General features: G+C 38.3%; 1 protein-coding gene across 1 annotated transcript; it reads left to right on the top strand.

The window, feature by feature from the left end:
* The first annotated feature begins 1,896 nt into the window (after window positions 1-1,896).
* On the top strand, window positions 1,897-18,165 carry GABPA (GA binding protein transcription factor subunit alpha). Its single transcript, XM_036380963.1, has 8 exons — window positions 1,897-1,973; window positions 4,436-4,580; window positions 5,431-5,515; window positions 10,760-11,005; window positions 14,496-14,690; window positions 15,426-15,482; window positions 16,515-16,655; window positions 17,969-18,165. Exons 1-8 carry the CDS (start codon window positions 1,897-1,899, stop codon window positions 18,163-18,165), a joined length of 1,143 nt encoding a protein of 380 aa, XP_036236856.1.
* The last annotated feature ends 1,967 nt before the right edge of the window (window positions 18,166-20,132 follow it).

Here is a 20,132-nt window from a genome sequence, read left to right as displayed (position 1 = left end):
AGGGGGACAGAGCATGGATAAATGAAGGTAATGTAGAATGTAATCTTATCCCCCAATGAGTTGCAGCTGGAACCAATTACTAACGATTAGGAACAGGCCTGATGTTAACAGGCCACACCTGTAGCCAGTAAGAACAAATGGCATAAAAGAGTAGGTTAGGAGGACTTAGAGGGGTCAGCTGGCTACTGCAAGGACCAAGAAGAGTCAGTGCTCAGAGGAGCTGCCTGTGAGAAACATCGAGGAGGTAGGAAACTCTGAGGCTATGGAATCCTTGCACCATAATGATAATAGAACTGTTGTAATAGATAAGACAACAGATTGCTAATGCAGGAAAGACATTCTCCCCTTTTTTATCATTTTGCTTCTTTGGGAGTTTTCAGCAAGAGACATTGCTCAAATCTTGGGTTGGAAATATTTTTTTACAGTCTGGCAGATCACCTGTAACTATGTGGGTGTCATTGCATTCAGATATTTAAGCCTGTCTGCATTCTTCAGAAGCTGTGTTTCAGTCTTTCCCATTTATCATGAGAATAATACACAAGATTAAGTGATACAGGAATTGGATTCCTGGGGCCCTAATCAGTGGACTGGCCCTTTGGAGATTTTCACGGAGCCAGATCTGTGAACAGGTTCTGGGTTTGCTTCTTGTGGTGAGATGTTCATAGGTGTTTTATTTACTTCCTATTGGTAGTTTCTTACAGAATCAACCACATCGAGCACTTGATTTCTTGACAGCTAATCTTACAAAACAGTTTTTGAAGGAGATGATGAGTAGTTTGAATTTCTTTAGACAATTTATGTAGTAGCTGTAAAACATAGTTGGTTGCTACTGCTTCTGAGAAGTTTTAAAGATTAATGCATGTCCTTATTGTCTTGTTTTCAGTAGATACTCTTGCTAACAGTTGGTTTGGGATAGAGTAGTACCTGGGAAAGGATGATTCCAGGATGGTAATCTTGGTGACCTCTTCTATTTTGGCTATTTAAATAGTAGTAATGTTTTGCTTTTTCTCCTGTGTTGTTTTTTTTTTTTTCCTTCCAGTGTACTTCTAATTCCTATTTCTTTTGCTATGAATTCATGCTGTTATTTATTGTAAACTGTTAATATAATTTGGTTTGGTTTTTATCATATACATTTCATAGTTATGGTGTATGTGCTGGTTAGTGAAAAATAGTAATACCAGACTAACTATGTCTTACAGACCAAGTGCTGTAATTCTTTGTTTCCCACTTATGTTCCCAAGAGGTTCCAGTGTTCTACAGGGCATGAAAATCTGCAGTGTTAGTGAGAAAGTTGTCACAGAATAGCTTTTCATTTCATTACTAACATCCTGCTTTAGTGTGGGACTTCACAGGATACATTCATTGTGTTCATGTCATCAGCTGTTCACCTATGGGAGGCATGGGTGGAAAGATGAGATAGTCAACAAAAACTTTGTTGTTGACTTTATTTGCCTATGAAGAAATCGTTCATCTTCTCCCTGAATGCCTTCTGCAGCATTTCATGTAAAATGCTGCTCAAATTTATAAGCATCTTTCAGCCATGCTGGGAAAGTAGTTTGGATTTTCAGATGTGCTTTGCTGTAGGTGGCCTGTAGCAACAACAAAAAAAAATCCATAAATTTGGGTGCCTCCAAGCGATGGAGGCTTTGGGCTCTGTGTAAATGTCTTAATAGTCCCATGTTTGCTTCTAGAGCATTTATTTGAGAACAGCCATAGTAATATATTTTGTGAAATATGAATTAGGTTTTGGATTTATTTTTGGCTTTCAAAGGCTGTTCTAGTATTTGATTCAAAAAATGTGGGATAGGACACAAAATATTGTCTAGTCTTGTTGGTCTGTGACTTACACAAAAAAATCTTTTCTGTTCATAGCTCTGTTCTTAAGACATTGCAGCCATGACTAAGAGAGAGGCAGAGGAGCTGATAGAAATTGAGATTGATGGAACTGAGAAACAGGAATGCACTGAAGAAAGGTATGTACAATCTTTGCTTTTGGGGATCCTTGGGCAGCAATTAATTGACTAATTTGTTTTTCTGTTTCTTGTCTAATTAAACAGTGGTTTTCCAGAAGTTGAGATGTAGCCACTATAGGAAATCAGTATAGTGCTGTCATGTTCTTCAGCCTTAATTATCTAAATCCCAAACTGTTTTGGTTATCTCTTGCTGTGTTATTAGTACTTTACTTTTCCTATTTTCATGTCTGTAGTAGTATGTTTGTGTGTGTGCTGCAAACCTTTCAGCTTCAGTGGATCCTTCTGTAATTGAGATTTTTCTATATCTCTATATTAGAGATAGAAAAATCTATCTCTTTCTATATCTCTAGTCCTTTGCTTTACTGTTATACAGGATTTGTACAGGATGATTTGTTTTTAACAGGGCAGAAATGATGCTCGGTATCTACTATACTGTTGTTAGGGCCATTGAAATTGTGCATACTGAAGTAGGATACCCTCTGATTTAATTACCTCAACCTGGATTTTTAGTTTTGTATACTTCCTTTCTAATTTTCACTGCTGTGTTTGGAAGCTCAGAGCATCAGTTAATGTGTAGGGTAGCGCTGCATTCCGGTCTAAGCACAGAAGAGCAAAGAAAACAAATTCTCTCAGAATAAAACAGATCAAACACAGAAGGTATGAAATATAACCCAAAACTTAATTAAAACCCAATGAGGTTAGATGTTGATACCAAAAAAATTGATATATTTTATTTAATACTAGAAAGAAAAAAAGCAATAGAGGTGGGGTCAGGGAGAGTGACAAATATTAAGTGGAAGCATATCACCCTTCCAAGGGTCCCAATGATATCTTGTTGCTTCCATCCGTCTGGTCTCCTTGGTGGTGAGACAGAACTTTGGGAGGGGCTAAAGGGTTAAAAGGCAAAACATTCATTGTGTAGATGAGCCAGCCCATGGTAGGAAAAATCCTGGTTCTGTAATATTTTCTGTATTCAGTCTTCTCTTGTATTTTTGATAAGGTTTTAATATACCTTTTAAAGTTTTAGAAGGGAGTATCATTTATCACACTCCTGTGAATGTATTCTTTTCCCTCAGCCCAGACTTAGGTCACTTTATCTTCTCTCTATTAATTTGCACTTGAGGGCCTCAAGTCAGGAGGCCCATTCAGAGTGCACTGGTGCAGTTCTGGTTACTCACTTTTGCTATAATAGGCAGAAGTCCTTCATAAAGATATTTAAGCCATATACCATAACATTTCAGTCTCCAACAGGTAGAAAGAACTGAGGCTGGTTAGGTTAACTACTCTTCAAGAACCTATTCTGGAGAACTGACTCAAAGCCACTTACTAGTTTCTTACTGTTCTAAGTTCCTTGTGTATTTTTGCCACTTACAGACTGTGTCTGTGTACATTCTGGTTTCTTTCTGTGTAAATGAAGAGCCTGTGTAAGGCCATTGTTATAAATGTGTCCCATAACAATGACATTTCTGAATGCTTGTGCCAATACTGTCATTGTTGTAGTGTGGGACAACCATGTCATGTGACTAATAGTTCCTTCAAGGCTCCATGTTGCTGTAGTTCCTTCTGGTTGCTCCTTTTATGTGTTAAGCTTATTATTCTTGTACTGACCAGTGAAAAGGCATGGAAAGTTGCTCTGTATGGGTGTGAGCATTTTTTTCCTTCTATTTTCCCTGTCTGTGTTTGTGTTTGCTTTTAACTTGAATATCTTTTAAATACAGTCCAGGCAAAGCAAATGAAATCAGTTTACTCTACATGGAAGTTAACAACATGTTAACAAGTTAACAACCATTACTTACTGTCTTGAAAAATGTGATCTGAATCTTGGTATTTACCTGAGCTTTTTAGTGGTGACAGGGTAAAAAAGGAATTAGACAACTGTAAAATTAATGAGACCAAATTTAGTAGTTGACTCTACTCAAGCAGAGAGTACTCAAACTAATACTGCATTGTCAGTTTTCACCTCATGGGGGATCAGTTTGGCTAGCTCTGGACCCCAGCAACACCAACAAGGACAAAAGCAAACGATGAGACGTGGTCTTTCTGCTCGGGACCAAAGTCCCACAGCTTTAATGTAGAACAACTCTGCGAGAGAAAACAGGGGGCCCGGGAGAGGAAAGAGACTGGGTACCTCGTGGTGGGAGATTTTAAACCCGGAGGAGGAAAGGAACTACAGCCAATGGGATACAGTGATGAGAGGGGTAAAGGGAGGAACCAACCTGGGGGAAAACAACACCCCAGGACTTGGGAGGGTGTACAGAGCAAACTATGTGATACAAAACAAACCACTCAGTGCAAAATAATAACTGAATAAACTACTCAGTGCAATGCAACACTGCATGCTATTAAGATTTCAGAGTCAGTATTACTTTTTATCTAGTTCACTTCCAACTTTTATTAAGCTGTCCTATACCTGCTCTGTTAACATGTAAGTAATGATTTATTATATCAATTTGCTATTTAAGCATTGTCGAGCAAAGCTACACCACCGCAGAATTTGTGAGTCAGGCTATTGACATCAGTGAACCCATTGGAAATCTTAAGAAGTTGCTGGAACCCAGACTGCAGTGTTCCTTGGATGCACATGAGATTTGTCTGCAAGATATCCAGGTAAATTGAAAGGTTATGAAAGATTTAACTTTGTAATGGAGAAGAGTTTTACATACTTTTCCCCTTCTTTCCATTGTCTGTGGAATTCATGCTTCATGTGGAATATTAACTGCAGTTAAGAGTTTAATTTCATGTCAGGCTCATTATCATCAGACCGTTTGCTATATGCACACTAATTCAGTGTGAATACAATCAAAATATTCTTGGAGTTCCTGGTGTGAGGTTAAGAAAGCACCTTGCCTAGTTGAAAGAATGAGGGCGATGACCATACTACTTTCTCTTGAGGTAGCCCACATAATTTATTGCTGCCAGAACTTCCATAATTCTAATCTTATTTTTAATCTAAATGAGAAGCTTTCTGTATTATTGAGGTATAGAGATAGCAAAGCATTACTCAAGAAATCTCCCCCCCTCATTTTTACAGGCATTGGCACATGTTAGTGTAACTGTTTTGTGTTTTATTTGAAGTTACAATCAAACATCTGTGGCTTTTCCAGAAACAGCAGGAGAATATTGTTATAGAGATAAGAATTTTTATGAAGGTGTTAAAAACTCAGAGAAGGAGCTGTAGATAGTTTTCAGGTAGTGGAGGTACCTCCTCCTATTGCATTACTTCTTTTAGGTGAAAAAATGTTCCTGTAGGCAAAAATACCTTAAACAGAACAGAGTGGCAGGTTTCAAATACAATAAATTTTTTTCTGTTCTGTACTATGTCTAAGACAGTACTAAAAATATTTGCATGCTTCTTCAGAAAATTTGCTGCAGGCACCCAGTGTTTCTAAAATTTAAAGGAGAGCAAGTTTATTCTATCTATGAGACTAATACATATTTTTAATGCTTTTATCTCAAGCTGGACCCAGATCGAAGCCTTTTTGATCAAGGAGTGAAAACAGATGGAACAGTGCAACTCAGTGTACAAGTAATATCTAGGCAAGGTAAGCAGTTACATTTGTCTGTTGTGCAGACAAACTAATATTGCACAAATACTTGTGAGCAAACCTAATCTCCTATTCCTAGCTGTAAAATTGAGAAAATCAATGAATGGTCACAGAGCTTCAAAATGTCTTTTTCATTGTGTAGTTCTAAGTAGTAAAATTGAAGTAAATGTCATGCACTGATGCTATTTGAAAGGTTCTTTAAAGGAATTTTGTATTGTTTTCTAACTACCAAAATTAAACGCAAATCCAGAACCCAAACAACTCTTAGTCAAGTAGTATCAGTTACAGTATGAGGTTTTCCTCAGGGTTGAGTAGTTACTCATATCAGACCAAATATCAATGCAGGCAAAGGATTTTTGTGGAGGCAGGTGGCAGTTTCACCCCTGCGAAGTGAGTGAGCTTTTGTGCTTTAGGAACAATTACATTGTGAAAGTAAATGTAGCTCACTGAAAATCCTTATCAAGGTCCATGATCACTGTCTATTGTCTGCTTTCTTTGGGTGAGAAGTCAGAATAAACCATTGTGTAAGAGGAACCTTAACCAGTTGGATATGGATTTGTTAACGCACAGTTTCTATTTGTATTATCTGGTATGACAGGATTTCCCTTTGTCAGATTCTCAGGAACTAGCAGCTTCATTGTTTTACTTTTTGTCATTATTTTACTTTTTGTCCTAGTTTTCTTCTTTGCCCCCTCCATATGTCTTGAGTGGAAGGACAGCCAAACAGCCACCAGTCTTTATAGACAATGTACATATTGGGCTGTGGCAACAGCTACAGGTGTTTATTTCTGTATTTTTAAACAGAGACAAGTTCATACAGGAGTAGATTAGTTATCTGGTTTGAATTATATCAGCAAAGCAAATGAGCAAAACATGAGGTGCACTTTTTGTTTCCTTTTGGCTTCATTGTAGATTAAACAGAAGAAAACTTTTCTGCTTTGTATTAACAGTCTTCAGTAAGACAATTTCCATTTAATGCTGAATGTCAGGTGACTAGTGCTAGGTTGAGTCCTTGGTTTCCCATATGTAATGGGAAGTGTACTACCTTTCTACTTATAAAATAGAATAGAAATATCCTTCAGGGAACTAGAGTAACTGCTCTTAATTCATGCCCAGTAGCTTCTAGTATTCAGTGCTCAGACTTCCCTTTTCAAAAGGATGTGAGCAATGAATGTCTTTACTATCATCTTTTGGGTTTGCCATGGTTTTGCATGGGAGACATTTAGAGAAGTGATGCAAAGCTTCCAGCCACTGGAAAGCTGGATGTGCCTCTGTGAAAAACACATGTTAAAGACAAAAGAAGTGCAGGAACTTCCTCTTTCTCCTCTTCTTTGCAAAGAGGTAACATGCCCTGGCACCCTGTCTCAGCCAGGCTGGGGTAGGGCAGTCCTGGCCACAGGGCTGGACCCCTTCCCCATGGGGCCCCCCACCATCGGCTGCCAGGCAGGGGAGGGAGTGCCATGGGCCAGGCCAGGCAGGCTCTGCTGTGGGGTCAGGACCCTCTCTGGGCGTCTGGGGGGCACCAGGCCCCGTCCTGCCCGGGCCAGGCCCCAGCACTGCCAGGCAGGAAGGCAGAGAAGCCTGTGGAGCCCTGGCTGGAGCAGGCCCAGCCATGGCTGTGGAGATCTTGCCACCAGGTCCCCTTCCCCCAGCACGGCCACTGCACAAGATCAAGCAGCTGAGAGCAGGGGCAGCCCTGCAGCCTGGGCAGAGTGGCCCTGCGGCTGGAATTGAATGCAGAGAAAACCAAAGACCAGCCATGCTCCTGACACAGCCCAAGCCACAGTTCCCACCTCTGGCACCCAGTGACCATCTGCAGGCCCTGGGCAAGAAGTTAACTCTTTCAGTGCTTCAGTCCTCCCTTGAGAGAGTGGAACAAGATGAAAGCATGTAAAGGAGCAACATGAAGACACCAATGTCAGTGAAGGAGTCAAGTCCCAGATGGGAGGGATGAGGAGATGACTTGATCTTGGAGCTGGAATACTTATGTAAAGCTGTGGAGAAAAGGCTCTATTTCCCTGTAACACATGAAAGCCATGGGGAGATGAAGGGTGCAATTTGATATCAAGCAAAGGCTTCCATGCTAAAGTAAGCAGATCTTAAAGTAGCTGTGATCCCATGAGATGTTTGAACAGAAAAGGAGAGAAGAGTGGTCCTGTACCCCCAGGAGAAGAAGACCTCTGTTCCCACAGATGAAGATGATTTTAGAGATAGATAAAGAGAACTTTTGCCTTTGAACAGCTCATCTTTAAAACAATACTCCATAATTTGACTTGGCCCATAAACATGGCTGTGGGAAGGCTTATGGCAGTGGGAAGGACTTCATAATTGCAGATTTCCCCGGGTGGCTGCTATTTGTGACAAATTGAGAGCCGTGAGAGAGCTGGATTTTTTTTTTCCTCGTGGAGAAGTCTCCATAACATTAACAAGAGGGACTTCTCTCCCTAAGTGAACTGAAGAAAAACTCTTCTAGAGGTGGTAAACCGACTGAAATTAAGTTTTGTTTCTTTACATTGTCACTGGGAAAGAAAAGGTTCTGGGGGAGGAGAAGTGTTCTGAAGGTTTTGTTCTGATTCTTATTGCTCTTTCTTTTAGTTATTGTTAATAAATTTTTCTTTATACCCTTTTAAAATTTTGAACCAGCTTTGCCTTTCTTCTACCTCACAGCAGGAAGTGAGTGGCTAATTGGTGGTTGGCTAATGCTGAACCCATCACACTCCTTGATGTGCCACCTGGGAAATGTCAAAATTGGCGAAATCTCAAATTGGCGAACCAAAACCACTACGTGAAATTGGTGTTTCCACCCAGTTTCAAAACCACCACCCATGTTCTTCCTGTGTTTCATTTTTTCCCTTTATTGTAAAACTGAGGTTCATGATCATATAACACAAGGAGCTTCTTGCTTCATGTCTCCATCACACCTTGTCTCTCTTCCCACTCCTTCCCTGCCCCCCTCCCTGCCCCCTCCCTGCCTTCCATCTTAAAAGAAACACTTGAATATTCATTAAGTACTTCTGTGTCACTTTGGAACACTCCTCAGTGTTGTTTTTCAGGCCTTGATACTTTAGCAACTCATAAGTTACCTGTTTGTTAAAGGCATGTAAAATATGTGAGGGCAGAATATCAGAAAACAAATAGCATGCATATAAACAAAAGGAAGATACTTGGATCGCTAACAGGAAAATGGACTTGTTACTCTTGACCACAGTCCACAGTCCCCCTTTGAGCCAGATGGGAAAAAACAGCTTCTTACTCCATCCTCATATTTTACCTGCATGAATGAGGTTTTGAGAGATTCTCAGTTCACTTATGTTTATTTTCCCCTCACTTATGTAATGTATAGAATTCAACTGTGAGTAATCAGTGATGATTATCCTTGTGGTGGATTGGACTCTCTTATTTCTTGAAAGAAAAGCTGCTATGTTCTACCAAATTTTGATGAGCTGGCTTTAAATTCAAAGACAACTGGTGAAACATATTTCTTCTTCTTCTATAGTTGAACTTGAGTGTAGTTATTTTATTGCATTTCATTCTCCAGCAGATAAAATACCATTCCTATTTTTTCATTTTACTAGTAAGACTCTTATGGTGCTCTGCCTTGCCCTAACTCACTTGCTCTGGTTGGAGGAATGGGAATCTGGAACTGGTCATCTCTTATGGATAGGTAAAGGGAGGAGAGATGCAGGCAAACCCAGGCGATTAATGTTGTTCTGGTGTTGCAGTAAGTTAGATGGCAGATTGTTAATTCTCATTTTTACTTACAAGATGTTTACAGAGATTCATTGCATGTAGTTTTATGACACACAGTGAATTATTTTGTTGAGCAATAATGAACTGTATCTCTTTTTTCTTTACTTACTTTTTTGAGGATCAAAAATAGAATCTTAACCCTTAGTAGCTTTCCTTACCTGTTTTTGTATGATTTTGAAGGAAGCCTGCATTGTGCATATTAATTTTTCATGGCCTAGATTAAACACTCTCCTAAGTAAGGTATTTGTTTCCTTAGTCTTCATACTTGCTTCTTCATCTAATCAACCACTTACTGGCTGTCAACATCTGTTTTCACCTCCTTGATTTCACATTGCTAAGTTTTGTACTCTAGGGTCTTTATAGTGCTTGTTCCCTTTCTAATATTTTTTCAAGCTGAATGCATAATAAAATCTAGATGAATACTTGTCTGAAAAAGACTTGTTTTTTCTTACTTGTAATACAGGTACATACTCCATTTGTTTTCCATTACAAACTCCGACTGGATTGTGGATTTAGCATTTAAGGCTGTTACCTGCAGAACCATCTCATGCTGTGCTTTAATATAGATTAGACAGGAAGGACACAAAGTAATATCTGTACAATATAAGATACTGAAGTTACTCTGGCCGCATGAGGTTCTGTGAATCCGACTTTCATCAGCCTAACCATAGTCAAGGTTTTCCAACTCACGATAAAATAGAATTGCAAGGATTCTTTTTTATGTGAAAGTAGGTTTGGTAAAAATACCTTAAAATAAGTGTGGTTGTTGGCATTATAATGAAAAATTGAAATAATTTTGAAAAATCTTCTGTACAATGTATGAAAATTAATGAGGCACCAGCTGGACAAAACAGAAGATAACAGAAGGTGGTGATACAAAGCATTAGCGAATGTCTTCTTTCTCGCTGCAGAATAGATACAGACATATCTTGTTAGCTCTGTGATCTAATACCTGAAATGACAGACAAAAAGCCAAAACATTAATACCTGACGAAGTCTAAGATGAGAAGAATTTTCTAGGTTTCTTTTAATTTGCTGTTTAACATACTGCCTGCTTCAGAGTACTAAAACAAAACGTTAACTGCTTTGTGTAGACCTCAGAGATATCAGGGAAGTATTGTAAATGCTGAAAGAAATGCCTTATGGTGGGAGTATAGCTGGTTACTTGTTCTGGGTCCTTTTGGAGGTTGCTTTTTCTATTTGTTTTGGGGTTTTTTATATGGTATATTTGTTACAGACCAAAATACTGTACTTTATGCTCACATGCTGACCATTCTGTTCAAGATCTGTGAAATACATCACTTAAATAGAACAAGAAGCTGTAATAGAGTAGGTAATTTTAATTCAGGACACTCAGAGATATTTGATTACACTCCTGTGTCCTGCTTCTTTCCTGAGTTTGCTAGGCCTACTAATCAGAAAGCTTTAAAACAACATTTTTTGTCATATTTGCATTACTGTCTTTAAGTTTTGTGATGTTTCCATGCTTAGGGATAGAGCCCAAGCTGAACATCCTGGAAATCGTGAAGCCTGTGGAGACCGTGGAGGTTGTGATTGATCCAGATGCTCATCATGCAGAGGCTGAAGCTCACCTTGTTGAGGAAGCTCAAGTGATAACCTTGGATGGAACAAAACATATTGCAACAATTTCCGATGAAACGTCCGAGCAGGTGACGCGGTGGGCGGCAGCGCTGGAAGGCTACCGGAAGGAGCAGGAGCGCCTTGGAATTCCTTATGGTAACAGTGCACAGCTGTGGGTGCATTCAGCTGGGGGCTGGTCCCTTCTGTGCTGTGCAGGGTTGGTGCTCAAGGACCTCAGAGGAGGAAACCTGTGGTATGGTTTAGTTCAATGCAAATAATCTGCATAAGGGAATTGTAGAATCATGGAGTGGTTTGGCTTGGAAGGGACCTTAAAGTCATCTGGTTCCAATCCCCTGCCATTGACAGGCACAACTTCCACTAGGTGAGGTTGCTCCAAGCGCTGTCTAGCTCAGCCTCAAACACATTCAGGAATGGAGCAGCCCCAGCTTCTCTGGGCACTGTGCCAGGGCCTCACCCCTCTCACAGGGAAGAATTTTTTCCTACTCTAAAAACCAAGGAGAAGTAAAATGAATGCTCATAATAGTTTCATTAAATGAGTGCTTTTGTGCCATAACTACCTTGTCAATGTAGTTTTTAGAAAGTACTTTTCTTCCTGCCCTCCTTAAAATGTGTGTGGTAGTGATAAAGCACTTCAGGTGTGTGTGGAATTGAACAGACTCAGTATTGGGGCATTGCCTGTAAAGTTGCTGAAACAAATTGTTCATGGACTGGAGGATGCTGAATATTCTGTTAAATTAGATTTTGTATGAGAATCTGTGCTGGACTTCATCATACTGGAGGAAGAGGATTCAGAACTGAAAAGAAATATTTTTCTGGATGATCATCTTTTTTTGAGTTAATGTTGTTACTTAGCAGGTTGCTCTTTTAATGTTAGCTTTAAAAACATCTCTGCATGTCTGTTTAAGATTGAACTGGAACTGTGGGATGTTGACCTATATCATGTTTGGGAGATTATCCAGCTGAATTGCTTCTTATGACTGGCAGAAATGTACTGTCAAGACATATTCAGGAAGCTGTTCATATGAGCAGACCTGTAAAACTGGAATATATTTGGCTAGGGGGAAGTTTATAAGGATTTAAGAATTCCAGTCAAGTCACTGGTCTTTGCAGGGCATGCAGCTTGCCAATATTTTGAGCATATTTTTGATAACTGAAGCAAAGGCTTTTTAATGAATTTTTAGTTTTCTCATTGGTAAGCACTTCAGAAACAATTTTCCTCGTGTTATGTCTGTTGATAATCAGGGATTTGATGTCTAATGTTTGAACAAAAAAACGGTGAGGCATTATCAGAAGCAGACTAATACTTTTCATCATGGTATCACATTAATATTAGAATATAATTACTTAAACCAATGTTGTTATGTTGAATAATATTTTTAATAAACTTTAATAGTGCTGATGCTTTAAGAAAACCCTATAACCCACAACTGTGGCTTCAAAAGGTCAATGATTTTTGGGCCATAGTAGTGCAGATTTTTTAGGAAAATCATATTAGTTCATTATGACAGAGATCTGTAGATTATGAAGAATAGTGTTCTCTTGATATCAAAAAAATGTGCTAAATTACACTCCTAAAAAGAATAACATTTTAAATGTTTTCTGAGTAGACATTACAGGGACCTGGGTTGAAATAAGGTGCTCCTAGGTTCTACATTAAAATCCAAAACTATTTATTGAATCTTTTCAGAAGACAGGATGTGTTGATGTTAAGAGTCAAGGCTAGTCAATAAATAATCACCCAGAAAAGTAGTGGTTCAGTGTCTTTGTCCTTACAGGCTTCTCTGGTTTGCTGCAAATGGAAAACTAGCATTTAGCAGGTCTTTAAAATGTTGGTTTATATTTATGTTATGTTTTGGGTGGATTTTATTAGAGATTATAAATATTTTTCTGTTACAAGTATTTCTGCTATTGGAATTCAAATATTTGGTACCTAGAAGGAAGGAAAATATTAATTGTTATGAGAAATAAATGCAGAAAATGGAGCAGCAGAAAGCTTGGAAACCACAGAAGTGGTTAGAGAAAGTAATGATTTTTGTTTCCTTGCAGATTGTGTTCTCTCAATGAGAACAAATTAGCAGCTTTTTGATGGAAGCTCACTGCTGCTGATGTTTGGTAGATCAACCCTCTTGTGGTGTGTCTTTTGCCACAGGATTCCATTGCATTGTTGTAGGTAGTATTAGTGAAAAATGATACCATGTAGCTGTTCTTTGTTAACCAAAATTAAATTTGTAGCTCCTAGATAAATGCTTATAGACTTAGGGTACTTTCCTTTCTCTAAATCTTAATATGCTTAATTTTTCTTAATGCTTAATTTTGTTTTAAATCTTAAAAAAATGTCAAGGTGACATCTGCTTGAGATATCAGAATTTAAAAATACGTAATCACTCTGCTCCAGTGAAAAGTAGATGTCCCTACTTTAGTTTCTTGTCCTTACCTGTTGACATATTTTGATATGTTGTATCCAATGTTAACATCCCAAAACTTGATGGTCTGGCTGAAAAGGTCCTGCAGAAGCAATCACCTCCAGCAGGCCAATGCTCAGACAGGCTCTCTGCAAGGGATACTTGAAAAAAACCTGGTCCTCAGTTTTGTTGCTCAGTATTCCCTGTAGTGTGGAATGTGCCTTTGGTCAATTGAGGTCAGCTGTCCCTCCTCAGTTTTGTGTGCACCCCCTGTCTGCTCCCTGGGGTGGCTGAATGAGAAACAGAGAAGGCCTTGCATTGGAGTCCAATAGTCTGACAAGACAGTCTGTTCTTCTAGATACTCCATGTGTGCAGGGTGTAATACTGAATATCAGATTTACTTAAAAGTCATTGATATTACATGGATTTCTGGTTTCGTAGAGTGATACAAGGTACATTAAAACCCAGCACAGAGGTAAGATATTCTTGAATGAATACAGCAGTTTCAGAACATTGCACAATCCCAATCCCTATCCCAACAGGATTCCTGGTACAGGTGTCCATAATACAGTCACCATCACAAAGTTAGGTGTTCCTAATGGCCAGGAAGGAGAACATGGGTTGCAGCCAACTCAAGCCCATTGTTCTCTTCGAAATTCTCTTGCTAGTTTTGTGGTTTATGTTCTCTGTGTTGGGCTAAGCCACATCTTCGTGGCCTCCGCAAGCACTGCTCAGCAGTGGACAAAACATCTCAGTGTTATTAATAGTGGTTTGGTCACCAGCCTAAAGTACCTCACAATAGGGACTTCTGGGAAAAAATGAATCCATCCCAGACATAGCCAGTGGTGGTTTTTGTCAGCAGAAACTGAGATGATGTGAATGAGTTTAGAATGTAGTATTTTGTCATAATCACAAACTGATCAATATTTTTGAAGGAGAGTATCCTTCTGTGAGAGAGGGTACTGTTTTCTTGAAGCTAAAGACCTGTGGAAGAAGAAAATTCTTTTTTTATGTTTGAGGTATGTCAGGCATAGATCTGATGTAAAATCTTTCTCTAAAGAAAATAGTTCTTTCACCCTTTCTGTCACCCCACCAACCCACACCGTCCCATCACCATTTTAACTCCGCTTCTTGATGTTGTGCCTTTACTCTTATGGAAGTTATTACATAATAACCTTGCAGTGTATGATGAAGTGACTTGCAGTTTCATCTGTCTTTTCCAGACCCAGTTCAGTGGTCGACAGACCAGGTGCTCCACTGGGTGGTGTGGGTGATGAAGGAGTTCAGCATGACTGACATCGACCTCAACGCACTCAGCATTCCTGGGCGGGACCTCTGCAACCTCAGCCAAGAAGATTTCTTCCAGCGTGTCCCACGGGGAGAAATCCTCTGGAGCCACCTGGAACTTCTTCGAAAGTGTATGGGGCTTTTTTTTCCCAGATTTTTTTTCTTGAACTATGAAACCAATTACGAGCAGTCATTTTTCCTTTACTTGATGTTGATGGTAAAAACGAGGGTATCAGTACAAGATAAGAGAAGGTATTAGAATGTCTGCTGCCATGAAACATTGTCTGCATACTAAACACTGCCTGTCTTTTATCAAACCTCATAACTGGTGGAAGGTAGTGAATGATTATTCCGCCTTTGTTTTTTATAAAGCTTCATAGTTTGTGCATCCACTGAATTTGCTAGTTCTATAATTAAATATTGATTTTGAGTTTATTAAATGTACATTTCTGTGTCATATTGAAGTGGAGATTTTTAAGCACAGGAAGTGAAATCCTTAGATGGTACACAACACAGCTGCTAAGTGATGCAATGTATGTGCATATAATAAATATATGTGCATTTCAGATGTACCATGCTTGGAGGTGACTTGCCAGACTAATAACTAATTCTGTCTTCATTTACATAATATAGCAGAAGGTTTTTGGGGATGGAGCTAGTGGAAATTTGCCATGTACACCCTTCTAAAAATGTGTGACAGATGTTAAATATCTCCACTTGTAAGACCATGAACTGTACATGTCCCTTGCAAACTAACACCAAATTTTTATTTCTTTCCTCTATGAAATAAAAAGGTTTTTGATCTTCAGGTGACTTACTATTTGCAGGTTAAATATAAGCCTATTGTTTTTTTCTCCAATCTGTAGATGTGTTGGCTAGCCAAGAACACTCTGGAGAAATAGCAACTGTTACAATTGATCAGCGTAAGTACTTGTGTCAGCATTAATTCACACAATTCACTGTGTGCAGGTTTAGCACTGTACTGTGGTTCAGAAGTATGATAGTGCAACTTTTAGAAAATCACTCAGGAGAGATTTTCCTTGGGAACGGAGGAGGACATATTTTAAACTTCAAAAGATAACATTGAGTTTCTCTGTATTTTGTTACTGGCTGAAAGGTAGTATTTGACCTGAGCTGTGGAAGTTTATAACTTTCTTTTTGGATGGTAGATTTTTCACTGTCTTGAAATAAGCTGTCTAGGATACATATTTGAGGTTTTTAGTTGTTTTAGGGCTTTAGGTTATATATTGCATTAATGAATGGATCTACTTAAATATTAATTTCAAATAAAAAAGTGTTTCCAAAAACTGAAGGGTTCTGTGGAAGAGATGACTTGCTTAGAAACCAATATTAGAAATAATACATTAAAGTAACTTTCCAGTTATTTGAAACTCATTCTTTCAGCTAAGCAGTGTCATCAATTATTGAAATGAATCAATTTTCAGATGATTTATAAGCATCTTATATGTTAAATAGACATACTGTTTATTACATCCTGTGGTTGTGTCTAGTTAAAGCCAGCTTGAGTGGGGCGTCTGTTTCCTCCTACACCATTGCAATAGAAGGTGTTTGCTGTTTGAATATCAGGTATGGAGCTTGTGCAGGGACTGTAGAGAAAAGGGCATTAGGGCAGATCATGTGGGAACAGCATGAAGACAAAACAAGGGCTTGAGAGAGTTTGTATTCCTTTTGTGGAAGCATGTAAACACATAATAAATTAAAACTGGTGCTTTATCTGTAATGTGACACTTCTGCAATGAGTCTAAAACTGCAATTTTCAAATAAGAGGTAAAAAGATCTGTAAATTATACTTAGCATTGTGACTTAATGCAGTGTGCCTTTTTAGCAAAGGAAAAAAATAGCTTCTAGATGTTATCATAATACAGGTAATAAATAAAATATGCTTGTTTCAAACAATTTATAGTTGATGTTCTGCAACACTCTCTGCTCTACAGCTGTGCAGATTATACCAGCATCCGTACAGCCTGCTACCCCCACCACCATCAAAGTGATAAACAGCAGTGCAAAAGCAGCCAAAGTACAGAGAGCTCCAAGGATCTCTGGGGAAGATAGGAGTTCCCCTGGGAACAGAACAGGTATGGCCTCCATTATTTTACATGCTAATGCACTGAACACTGACCCATTCATTTTAATTACTGTTTGGTGAGACACGACTTTGTAGCTCCAGATGAGAGGTTTGTAGGGTCTGTGTGAAGGGAGCCATGGGTACAAAAATCTGTGGTAAGCCCAGGCAGCCCTGGCAGGTTGGTCAGCTCACACAGGCACCATTTCAACATGATGCTGCGGTTTTTCCATCCTGCAGCAAATAAAATGGATATATTTCCCTATCATTTAACAATCTGTCCTCTCAAACCACTGCATAGAATTTATTCAAGCTTTGAACTTCCTTCTATTTGTAGAAAGGAAAGAAAATAAACTCTATGTTGTAAAATGTAGCCTAGCTGCTACTTGCACTGTCTGTTGTGCTCCTCCTCCATTCTTCCCCAGTCTGGTGACTTCAAAATTTATAAAGTTTCATATTTCTTTTTTAGTTAAATGAATGTATGTCTGGAAAACTGCACACTAAATTTACAGTTTAATACTGGAATTACTGTTATTTATATATACTCTTTGATTATTAATTTCTTTATTTTTTCTTACTGTCATTTTTGTTTTGCTTCCCTTTATGTTGTGAATTTTTCTGTTAAATCCTTCCTTCTCTTCATCCTTGAGTTTTTATTTGTTTTAGACTCCATAAAGGCCTCTAAGGATGTCATTCAGAATTTTAAGGCCAAGGTTTTATTGGCTGACATTAGTGAGGAATACTGTGTGTTTCTCTCTTCAGCCATCAGGTCTACTCTCTTTATCTCACTGAGAATTTAGAAATTTTACTGTGGCTACTTGAGTTAGAAAAAAATCTTAACTATTGGATGTGAAAGATGCAACATTGGTGTAAACTGAAATTTGGGGGTTTCTTTTATGTTTCTCGTATTTCATATTGAAACTCTGAGACCAAATGTTTTTTTTAAAAAACACCTATTACACACATATGTGTGTATGTGAAGAGGAATTAGCAGCTCTTGATAAATCTGTCCTATTTTAAAGACAGATATGCTTCTAAATGGTTATGTTGGGGGAGTTGTGTTTTTTCAAGTTCTAGGAGAAGATTTATGTGATTAATTTTGATTATTTTTTTCCTGTATTCTTAATTTTTTTAAATAAAAATGGGTACTGATGACAAGAAAATGTTTGCAAAAGAATCATTAGGAGGGATTAATTAAGTGAAAGTTTTCCTTCCATCATATAGTCTATGCTGGTCTGCTTTAATATGTTGGTTGCAAGTTTTTAGCCATGAATGGAACATGAAAAGGACAATTTGAAGTGAAACTTGTTATTCCTGTTTTAACAGGGAACAATGGCCAGATCCAGCTGTGGCAATTTTTGTTAGAACTTCTCACAGACAAAGATGCTCGGGACTGTATTTCTTGGGTTGGTGATGAAGGAGAGTTTAAATTGAACCAGCCTGAACTGGTTGCACAGAAATGGGGACAGCGCAAGAACAAGCCCACCATGAACTATGAGAAGCTTAGTCGGGCTTTGAGGTAAGAAACTTAAGGAACTCGTGGGGTATGATTTGCTTTCATTTGGCTACCTCTTCAATTAGCATAATGCAAAACTTGCAGCGTTTTTAGTAAGGCAGATCTTCTGAAGCTGGTCCTTGCAATGAGATCCTGCTGATCTTAGGGCAGAGGCATTTGCTGGGCTTTTTTGCCTTTGTTTTGGGTTGTTGTTTTTTTGGGTTTTTTTTTTCATTTTTAAAGAAGCTAGTAGAATAACCTTTTGAAAATAGATTTCCTTTTTTCAAGATCATTAATTTGGGTTGCTCGCTTCCAGAAATATGCCTGGTTTTTATTTATCTTCAATATTTATGCTTTTAGTAGCATGCCAAACAATATTGATGAAAGATACAGAAATGTGAATTATTAACTTATTTTTATGTTCTACTGTCTGTGTTCTTGCTCTTTTTATGGAATAAAGCAGATACTTCTCTGTAATTGTTAGTGATTTTCTGTATGTAAGAACCTTTTCTAACTTCAAATATTCATTGTTTCATGTCATTGTTCTTATTGTGTGGATCTTAAATTGAAAAATACGGTTGATAGCTATGTTCCAACAGTTGCAATTCCAACATCACAATGATCTGAAGAAATGGAAGAGTTTCAGTATCTTCATTTCATTGAGATTTTTTAGTTTGACATTGATAAAAGGGACTTGTATTATTGATTCACTGTGGGTGAGGTACTTGAGGAGGGGGAAGAGTGCAAGTACCTGAATTTTAAACTTTTCCCTGATTATATTAGTCTCTGGAATCATTTGAAAATTCATCCACGTTCTTTGAAATCATTGAGAGTGAACTTCTGATTTCTTATTCTGATATTGTTAAATATATTTCTCTTGATTTGTTTTCGAGAAAGATGTTTTTTGCCTAATCCTGCAAATTATTCAAGCAAGTTTAGAAATTCTTTTTGTATGAGTGAAGTTCCATTTTGATTGAGGGTCTATGTTTTACTTACTAGCATTTTCACTTCTGGATATGTGCCGTTGCTTGATTGGTGTTTTTTGAAGTAAACTCCTCTAGCATTATATAAAAATATCAAGTTCTATTTGAAAATCCCTCTGTAAGAAATGATGGTAAAGTATCACATTCTGGCTTTCTTTACCCTTTTAGGGAGTGTTTAATTAGCATTTGACAGGCATGAGATGCACAGCTAATACCCTTTTGATTGTCTTAGAACTTCTTTAGGCACAGCACTGAGGATGCCAGAATTATTTTATGTTTGACAGACAAGTGGAAAAATTAATGAAAAACAAATATTTTGAACCATATTAGGTATTGAAAGATGCAACTTATGAGAGTTCCTGAGCCTCAGGTCACTAAAAGCAAGGAGGAGCATTGGTAGATGCTTACTCTCATGCTTTTCCTTAGGTCTCTTGGGAGTCTTGTTTCTTGTTTCAGTCTCTTGGAGTCTGTTCCTGTTCTAGATGGATCTTTAGTCTGGTCTTGTATGGCTATTCTTGCATTATTTATATATTAATGAGAACGTTAATTTTTTTCTCAGTATCACAGACTCTCTTGGGTTGGAGGGCTGGAGGAGGTTTCTGGACCTTTCCAGTGCAGCTCTTCCCCAGCCTGTATTGTTCCAATACCATTCCCATGTTTCCAACCCGTGTATCTGTGAGTCTGTGTACTAAAGGCATATGTGAAAACCTTCTGATACATAAAAATTATGTAAACCATGCTGATGGCTTCATCAACAAGCTCCACAGAAGATGCCAAAGGCAGCTGAAGAACTTTGGAATAGTGCTCTTATCAGTGGGATATTAAACACCAGTTTGCATAAATCACTATGAGCAAAATTTTGCATTTATATTTTAGTCAGAGAATTACAGAAATCACAATTCTCAAAGTGGTGTCATTTTGGCAGCTGCATCAATATTGACATGTCTTCTAACAGTTGAATGTCTGTAGGGATATTTAATGACTCTTGCTACTCCTGTGATAAACACTGGTG

Source organism: Molothrus ater, chromosome 2, assembly GCF_012460135.2.
Source record: "Molothrus ater isolate BHLD 08-10-18 breed brown headed cowbird chromosome 2, BPBGC_Mater_1.1, whole genome shotgun sequence".
In the NCBI taxonomy this organism is placed as follows: Eukaryota; Metazoa; Chordata; class Aves; order Passeriformes; family Icteridae; genus Molothrus; species Molothrus ater.
The sequence above is the reverse complement of the archived record's forward strand: the minus strand, read 5'-3'. Positions and strand labels throughout refer to the sequence as shown.

Excerpts from the sequence above, each read along its gene's own strand:
- GABPA (XM_036380963.1), top strand. The coding sequence starts at position 1,897 with ATGACTAAGAGAGAGGCAGAGGAGCTGATAGAAATTGAGATTGATGGA. Across the intron at positions 4,581-5,430 it reads TTTGTCTGCAAGATATCCAG|CTGGACCCAGATCGAAGCCT; the intron begins GTAAATTGAAAG and ends TTTTATCTCAAG. Across the intron at positions 5,516-10,759 it reads ACAAGTAATATCTAGGCAAG|GGATAGAGCCCAAGCTGAAC; the intron begins GTAAGCAGTTAC and ends TTCCATGCTTAG.